General features: G+C 28.4%; 1 protein-coding gene across 1 annotated transcript in view; it reads left to right on the forward strand.

Moving 5' to 3' along the window:
• The window catches only part of LOC129956684 (synaptotagmin-15-like), a 140,900-nt gene extending 135,534 nt beyond the window's left edge, over nt 1–5,366 (forward strand). The window contains exon 9 of the mRNA XM_056068615.1: nt 5,135–5,366. Coding sequence (XP_055924590.1) covers nt 5,135–5,259 — 125 coding nt within the window. The 3' untranslated portion in view covers nt 5,260–5,366. The remainder of the gene's footprint in view (nt 1–5,134) is intronic.
• The last annotated feature ends 4,589 nt before the right edge of the window (nt 5,367–9,955 follow it).

Raw genomic sequence — 9,955 nt, forward strand, 5'->3', positions numbered from 1 at the left:
TTAGTCCTGATACTCGAAAGGGTAATGTATATTGTTTCGGTTTAAAAATTCGATACTGAAAAAAATTGCGAAGTCTAAGTTGTTTTTTTATGAACTTTCCTGTTCCTATTAATCATGTTTAGGAAATCATTCCTCATAAACTAAAAATTTATGCAAAAAATATCCACATCTAAAATTACCTGAATTATGAAGCTTTGAATATCGCCATGTTAAGAAATTTTAGAGAATTTCATATCTAATTTAAATAAACATTTTTTGCAACATTATTGTATCAAGAATAATGAACTGTAGATGACTAATACGGTCAGGAGATTGAATAAAAATTTAGGCATAATTTTTTCAGATATTATATTTATTGATTCATATAACATAATTCTTTAAATTATTTAACAGAACTTTCTGATTGATAATAAATGTATACCTCTAACGGGGTAAAAACTAGCTCTAGAGCCAATTTCCACAACATAGGCACCTTGATATTGAAGAATAACATATATGCATTTGATGACTTAAGCAGTCGAAGATTTGATCCAAGATTTCATAACATATTTATAATGTTACTGTCAGAACCATACGCCAAATTTATCCATCCAGTTTGCTGCATTTTCTGCTATCATATTCTCAATATACAGCACATTCACGGAATTCTACAAACCAGTCGCCTTTGATGACCAGCTTGGTTTTTCATCTCAAATTTAGTTGTGTCAAAATCATGCGATTAGATGTTTTAACAGATGATTTTGGAATCTCATCATCATATTACAAACATTGCTACAGTTTCTGTATTATGTTAGATTTTAGTGATTTGTATAGAAAAAAAAATGTAATAGAAATGAAATTGATATTATTAAACAATGAGGGGCAATGTAATTTTTTTAATTTTAAGAAAATTTACAATATTTTTGTAAGATAATAGTTTTGGAATATATGACCATTAATTTCCATAATTAAATGAAAGCGATTATCCATTAGGCAGAGGTTAAACCTATTTCTGCGCTCGATCAATTCTTCATTTCTTGATTTTTTTTTGAAAATTGCTTTCTCTGATTGAATAGAATATTGGAGGACACAGCGAGGCCTCTCTAGATCATTTCTAGTAATATCTTGTAGCTCCATTCATTAACGAAACGTTAAATTAATTGCAGCAGCGAAACATTCAATGAAGTAATTTGAAATGTTTAGGTGCCAAGATGTTTACATTTAACCGATGCCATTCACCAATAAGTAATAAGGGCGATTTCTTATTACTTATTGAATAAGAATGTAAAGCTGTACAAAAGTGTTGTATCACATATCAGCACTTTTCGTACTCTGAGAGCTCTAAAAGGTTGAATTTTCGCAAAATCCATGACTGAATTTTTTGAGAATTGTGATGCAAAATTCATACAGTTTAATTGGGCAATTTCGTAAGCAATTAATTTGCGAAATAATAATTGCAAAGTACCAGTTCACTTGAAGAAGAATATTCTTATGTTAGGTTTAACCTCCGAGGAGGGCACCTCGAAATGAGGATGATATGTTTCCGGTATGGTGGTTGGATCTCGCCACCCTGGAGGGTACACAAAAAGGTGGGGGGTCTGGTTCCTTCCATCGATGACGAGACGTACTTCCTTCGGGAAGAGTTGTACCGTGATCGGTGATGGCCCTTAGGACTCAACCACAGTTCCAGCCAGTGTTACCGTTGCGGCGGTCCGGTCATTCTGTTTTTGTTATCCGGAGAGTCAGTGATATGACTCTCCTACCCGCAGTGACTCTCTGACTCTATATCATAAGTTTGAATTCATACATAAACATAGGAATTTCAAGTCCATATCAGAATCGGATATAGTATTAATTCGTGGGTGTATATCCTTCTTTCTGTAATTATATAACAAAGACGTACATTGACGTACAAAGACGTAAAAGCACAGAATTGTCTGTTGTTTCCGTGAAATTCCTTTTTACATGCAAACACAACCAAATTTCTCACTAAAATACTAGAAATGAGACAGCATTTATTCTAAATTTCATTGACGTTAACATGTTCACATATAGCAAGAACTGATTTGCACTTGAAACATTTTTATCCCAACAAAGTGCAATCACAAGAGGTAAATTTTTAGGCCTTTCGTTATATTATAATCATATATACTATTCGTTTCAATATCTAGAGAAACGATCTTTCTGACAATTCTACCTCGCTAAGGGGTCAGGTGCAGAAAAATGAGCGCATTTCCGTAATTCTTCATCATTTTTTGACCTTGATTTCCAGCCCATTAGATACTTTTTCGCTCTGTTTGTTTCCACGTGTATGTAAGTGTCGTGTCGTTTCTGATCGTACCATTTTATTGTAACTCAAAACTGAGTATTGATTGCTTATTTGGCTGCTTCCATTGGAAAAACCCTTCAGAAGTGGCAGGAAGATTATTTAATGTAATGTCGCTAAATGTGACTGGGATTATATACAGGTTGTTAATCGCAAAATGCTATCAAAAGATTCAATACCAAATAAAAAAAAATGTTTTAACTTAAAAATTATTATTTTATTTAAAAAAATGTGAATTACCAAATTTTAAATACAGAAATCTTCTATTTATTCATCATAATTTAATTTTAGACCACTTTCAATAAAAAATGGTTCTAAAATATTTTATTGTGAAATAGTACCTCTTTCCGACAATTTTTCTTTCCGCTTTTTTTACGCCTCCTAAGTCCGAGTATAATCAAAATTCACCTTATTGTTAAATGTAAATATCTCCTCTTTCATCTTTCCCCTCACCTCCATTTTGATTAAATAAATACATTCTGACGCATACGCAAAAGCGCGGAGGGTTTTACAATTCAAGAATGAACAGTACTTTCATATTTGACTCCATAACGAAACAAAATAAGATATTCTTTTTGCCAAACGAATTTTTTACTTAACCAAGTGTTTGAATGCCGGAATTTATAAAATATATATTCAATTAGTTATTCTCCGATTTTCTGATTATATGTTATTATCCTATATACCGTTTAATGTGTAATAAAATGTTACATGAACCAAAATGATTATTTTTAAATGTTGCTATTTAACTTGATTTGTTTCATATTTGTAAAAAGGAAATTTTTTATTCGAGCTTTCCTAAATTTCCACATGTGCTAGAGTTTTGAAAATTTCTGCATTTACATATTTTTGGTAACAATGTACAATTCTAAAATTTTCAAAATTTTACTATCAGTTTATCGATTAATAATTATTTATTAACCATAACCGGTTTAGCCTACCCATCCAAAATGGTGTACAGTCCATAAAAGCAATTAGGGGTGATTGTCAAAGTATGCATCATATGAAAAACATAATGCCATAAACTAAAACCGTACAACATGCAAAGTAGTAATTAAAAAATTTTAATACTGACAGTAAAAACTAAGGCTAAAACTGACAATCAAAGCAAGACATACATTAATACTGAAAACCAAATCATCTATACTTATAATAAAGCTCAATGTGTGTGTGTGTGTGTGTGTGTGTGTGTGTGTGTGTGTGTGTGTGTGTGTGTGTGTGTGTGTGTGTGTGTGTGTGTGTGTGTGTGTGTGTTGGCGCTCTACAGGCCGGGTCATTTGACATACAGCTATCAAATTTGGTACATGTATACCTTAGAGGTCGAGAATGTGCACCTGGGGTCCCTTTTTTGAAATTTTAATTAGAATTTTAATTATTAATTAAAAACTAACTTTCCCGCCAAAAAAATCTTCCATCTTCCCCACCGCCAACTTTTCCGCCAAAAAAATCGTTCATTTTTACCACCGCCAAATGAGTAAGGCTTCAGTTGTTTTTTTCTCCCAACAGTAATGAGGCTAGGGTTAATATTTTTCGGCGGATTATTTCAAACGATTCTGTTTATTTTCTTAATGTTTTATGCATTTAAAATAAAACATTGTTAATTAATCCATGTTTCAGATTCATTCTGAAGTACTTTTGAATTAAAATAACACAGAATAAAGGAAATTAAAAATGTATAATCTGCATAGCGTTACCCCAACTGGCGTAGAAAAATTCACGCATTTGCGTTAACGTAACTGGCGAAGAAAATTCACGCATGCGCATTATGTTCTGACTGTTGGCATGACAACCAACGAATGATTTAAATTATTTTTAGGTTAGTTGCATGCTTTTGTAAGTAAATTGTATTTATGTTAGTTATATATTTTTTGTATATGCTTATAGTTTTAAGTACATCGTTTTTTAAGTACTTTTTTTAAACCTGTGTTCGACCGATTATTTTAAACGATTCGTTTTATTTTCTTAGTGTTTGATGCATTTAAAATGAAACATTGTTAATAAATCGATCTGTTCATGATGAATTTCAGAAAATTTTGTTGACAAAGTCTTGAGATATTACATAAATTAAAGATATTCTTTAGTGCCTATAAAGTTTAAATGCTCAGCGACTCTGTTATCAGTAATCATATTATAAAAAAATGCTTTGTTTCAGTAAAAAAATATTATGATATTAATTGCAGATTAATTCTTTCCACTTTAATTTAAAGCATAAATTCTAAGGGAGCTAACAGAAAATTAGAGATAATATTATGTTATGACTGAAGGTATTTATAATATTATGAGTGAATTATATGACTATCAAAATTAGAAGTTTTTAAATATTTTGATGAAGAATCTATTAAAGTAGCGTAAAATATTTAATTATTAAAATTTAAACGAACATTAAGTTTGGCGAACCGGCTGGTCGCCAAAGGCGGCTAGTTTTTAATAAAAAAAATATATATTTACAAATGTAGTAAAATAAAGTAAAAATAAATAAGAATAGTGATGTCAAGTACCTCAAAAATTTCAGTGTTAAAAGCCTATGAAGAAAGTTTCCAAAAAAATGGCATAGAAAAAGAAGAATTTTCGAATATTCAGTTTTATAATTACAAATACATTGATTAGTGTAATGAAATTTGTTCATAAAACATGGCGCCATCTATTAATGAGTATTAGAAAAATTGATATCGAGATTCCATAACATTTCTACTAATGAATAATTAAATTAAAAAATAAAAGTCGACAAGACTAAAAATTAAAAATTTCTAATTTTTAATACATTCATAAAAAACAGTTTTATAAAATTTATTCTACTTATCGTAAAATTAATTCTTTATTTCTTTTCAGATCGTTGTCTTGGAAGGGTTGTTTTGGGCCCCTACATGTTCTCAAGAGGAAAAGGCCTTGAGCATTGGGAAGAGGCCATGGCAGCAGGCCACAAGCAGATTCGATACTGGCACAAGCTCAGCTGAAGAAATACGTGAAAAAAAAAAGGAAGAAAAAATAAAACATGCTTTTTACTCTGTTCTTAATATTTGGTAACGGTTTTGATTTGCTTTGAAGGTGATCACTAAATTCATTTCGATTTTTCAATATTAATATTATAGGTGAAATTTAATTAAAACAACATTTTGTGATTTTTGAAACTACTTTTCAACATATTTATAAATATACAGGATTTCCCAAAAATATTGAAACGTGGTTTAATTCTTTACTTATTAGAGATAAGTGGCCAATGTCAATTTCAAAGTATTACAAAATATGGTACGAAATAAAACCATGTTTATAAAAAAAAAAATTCCCATTAGTTTTCCAAAAGTTACACTTTTTAAATTTTTATCCGACTCCTCTAGAGAAATTTAGTCGATTTTAAAGCTTTAATTCTTTATGCAACAGCTTCATTACAAAAAAAACGCATACTCGTACTTTAAAATTGAGAGAGTTGTACGTAATTGAAAATTGAGCGCGCTGGATAGGGGTCATATACTAAAATAGAAATAAAATTTGTGATATATTATAAAAATATAAAATGTGTAATAATATTTTCATTCTAACAAATTAATTCATGGAAGATTTATTTTCTTTCATTTAACTGTAATTTAGGCGTTTCAAATATTTATGTTAAAATATTTTTTTAACTGCATAGTGAAATGCAAACGATTTTCTTTTTTCACAAGATCTTTCTAAAATACATTTTATAAAATATATTTTTATGCATGACTTTTCTTATTATATGCGCCAACTGCGAGACCGCATAAAATGAAATTGAGTGCCACATGCATCCTACTGCTCGTAACTGTTTATGTATGTATCCCACTGTTTATGTATGTCTATTAAATCTTTTTTAAGTGCATTTGAGATTTTTTGACAGATGTTATTACTTTTTTTATCTAAAAAATTCCACTATCAATTTGTATATGGCCCCTATTTTTACTGAAGAAACAGCGTTTTGCATGATGGGAAAATTGGCATATGTCTTTTTTTTCCCCTGTTTCGTAATTTATTTGATTTTAAAAACACAGTTATGCGTTATTGTTTTTTTTTCTGATGATCTTGTTAGATGAAAAAGAAAAACTTTCTAATTGACCAAATTTGTCTAGAGGGGTCGCATAATAATTAAAAAGGCGTAACTTTTTGTAAATTTACAGGGAAAAAAATTTATTCACGTCGTCTTATTTTGTATCTTATTTTTAACTACTTTATAATTTATATTACCCACTTATCTCTAACAGGGCAAGAATTAGACCGCGCTCCAACCTTTTTTAGGACATCCTATATAGAACCAATAGAAGTGAGACTAGTCGCTGATGAATATAAAATATTCCTCTAAAGTTTTTAAAATAAATACTATCATCATAATACTAAAATATTTTATACCATACAATTTTAAAATAAAATAATATATAATATTAATCTATAGCTGCGTTTGAATCAGTAAATCTATTAATAATTTATTTAATTACATACAGAATCCATTTTAATCGTACCCCAATTGCTAACTTTTGTCCATTAGGGATAGAGATATAATTCCAATTGCAAAAAGACTTTGAAGAACGAAAATAATTATATTATATATTTTTTTATTTAATAAATATGCTATGATAACATTATGAAATTTATATTTTTGTAGTCCCTCTGTTTATTAATTATATTTGGTACAATATTCTTGGCACCCAGACTTTTCAAATAAAGAGTTTCATTCTTCTGCGACTAAAACTGACCGAGTTATGAAGGTTTGAATTTCATTATTTTGAGAATAATCAAAGGCCGCTTCCAGAAAAACCGTATATTATTGGCTAATATTTCTCTTGCCGTCCTTTGAAAGGATCTATTGACGTCTGAAATAGTGACATTCAAAACTTCATAATTAGATCAGTTATAATAGCAAAAGAAGGTCTTATTTTTAATCTTGTGTCAAAAATATTCTACCAAATAAGATTAATAAACCCAGTAGGACATTAAAAAGTTTTAATTCGTAAATTTCTCGAAGTACATTGGTTCAAATAATATAACATTTCTTTATGCCATTTAGAACAAACGCATACTTGCCTCAAACGTCTTAGTAATTAGATACTGGGCCACGATTGGAGTGGATATTCTGTGCAACTTAATCGTGGATTTAAGATGACATTTTTTTATTAAGTTAGGGGGGAAATACCACCTTTTTTTAAAAAAAGAAGTAAAAAAATACTTTTTGAAGAATTTTTTTAGATAATTTTATTACTGTGAAAGAGAAGAAAATGCTTTTGTTCAAAAAATAAAAAATAATAATAGCATAAGATTAAGAAATAAAAAAGCGTCATAAAAGAAGAATAAATTAAATGCAATTATCGGTTGCTTGATTGAACTAAAAAATAAAATTAATTTAAAGAAATATCGATTTAAATACGAAATTATTTATAGATTTTAAATGCTTGTAATATTAAGGTCTAAAAACAGAAGTATAAAAAAAATGTAAAATATGTGTAAGAAATAGGAAAAAAATATAATACAAAGTAACCGTAATTACAAAGTAACAGCATTGATTTAACAGAATACGAAGAAAATGTCACACCTGATTAAAATTAAATTGGTTACCTGAATTCTAATCTAACTAAATAAATCACGTTCCCCCCCCCCTTATCCTCAAACATTTAATACTCAAAACTTTCAACTACTCAATACTGTCACAGATTCAATGTTTGTTTATCTTGTAACCTACTTTCCGTTTATTTAAAGAATCATTTTAGTCATTTAAGAATCACTTTGGATGTGCTTTTCCAAATAATCTTCCAACCGCTTGTGAAATTATCACATTTCACAGTCGATTAACTTTAATATTAATTTTTGCAGCTCTCATTCTTTAGTTCAGATATCAAAATTAATTTCTAGACTAGACGTCGTGAGAATGCCTTTTTATTGAACTATCTATCAAACTGATTATGACGTCATATGAAATTCTTGGCCAACTATGCTTTTATTTCATAAGAAGCGTTTATCACGAGCAATTCCCTGAAAAAGAAAATGAAAAAATACTAGAACAATTCCAGTTTTCATAACTAGGCAATTAATTATATTTTATTCAGTAACTTATTTTATTCTTTTCCTAACAATATCATAAACGAATTAGAATCGTTCGCTTTAAATAGTTAAAGTAAAAAATCATTTAAAATTAACAAAATTTATAATTCGTTTAAAAAAATAAATAAATAAAAATTTCGTAATCATAAAAAAAAATTGCTCAATTTATATTCAAGATGGGATATTTTTCATAAATATGCTTTAAATTACAATTTAAGATATCCATATGCAATTCCTTTTCACTAGACAAACACCATTATTATGAATGAATTCGAATACTGTAATCTACATAATGATTAGCAGAACAGAAAAAAAATTAAAACAATTCTCTTTGCAAACACACCAAACGATAAATTCGACGCTAGTTGTTAACTCAGAAGATTGATAACATTTCAGTTCTTTTGTATGCGTTCAGTAAGGTATTTTATCTTCAAATAAAAGAATTAAGTATTACTCTCGATTTATTTTATTATTTTAATTTATGCTTGCTCACGGCAAGCATAAATATTTCTCATAATGTAAATATAGTTTAAACTTTCAATTGTTCACCACAAAATATTTCATTTTTTCATCAAACAATGTTAGAAATTAAATGGCAGATCTGAATTCAGAAAATCAATTACAGATTTATAAAAATGCCTACTAATTTGGGGTTTTTTTTATTTGCATTCTTGAAGTTAGCTGATTTTTTTATTACTTTTGTGATTTATCTATTTACACTTTTGTAACGTGTTATAGTTTTTGTTATTATTATTTTTATTATTAGGAATGGCATCTACTTCTCGTTCTTGCATGATGCCACATGTCATTTCTTCTAAATGCCTTTTTTTTTAATTTAATACTTACAGCTTATTAAAAGTGAAATATTTTTCACTACCGTAATTACAATTTTTTATTTCAGCTATTTTATTTTCTCTTTGGTGTAAAAACTGAACTTACCTTAAAACAAAAGAATTATAAATATTCTTAAATCACTATTTGAAACAAATCAAAACCGTTGTCTCCAACTAGCAAATTAGGTTCTTTTAAATTTGTATATCATTAGTTATTCTTAAAAAATCGTGGTGTAGTGTCTTTATAAACTCTTTGAAAAAATTTCATCAGAAATTATTGAGAACTACTGAATTAAAATTTCAGAAAATATTTATCCAAAAATGCTTGAAAATATGCATACTTGCGTTATTTTTTAAAAACTTATATAGTTTATATTAAAATTAACAAACAGTGTGTGTTTATTTTTTGTTAAGTTAGTATCAGAAATAAAGCTTTGATTTTGAAAAGTATTTTCACAGGACCAATTTTAAAATAAGTTTTAAATTTGGCGACTTCAGATAATAATATCTTATCTTCATTTACTATGCATTGTTTCTTAATTCGTAGAATTTATTAAAAGATTTCAGCAAATTTCATACATTTACATTCATTTCATACAGAATTATTTTTTATTAACAACTTTCTAAAATTGTTTTTACAATGATTGTACGATATTTTTATGTATATTTTTTAAAAATTCCCAAATAAACTTATTGCTGTTTTATTTATTTCTTATGCCGGGTTTACACTCGACCAGTTATAAGATGGCAAATAAGCAGCGCATGCATAGAAAGG

This window comes from Argiope bruennichi, chromosome 11, assembly GCF_947563725.1.
Source record: "Argiope bruennichi chromosome 11, qqArgBrue1.1, whole genome shotgun sequence".
In the NCBI taxonomy this organism is placed as follows: domain Eukaryota; kingdom Metazoa; phylum Arthropoda; class Arachnida; order Araneae; family Araneidae; genus Argiope; species Argiope bruennichi.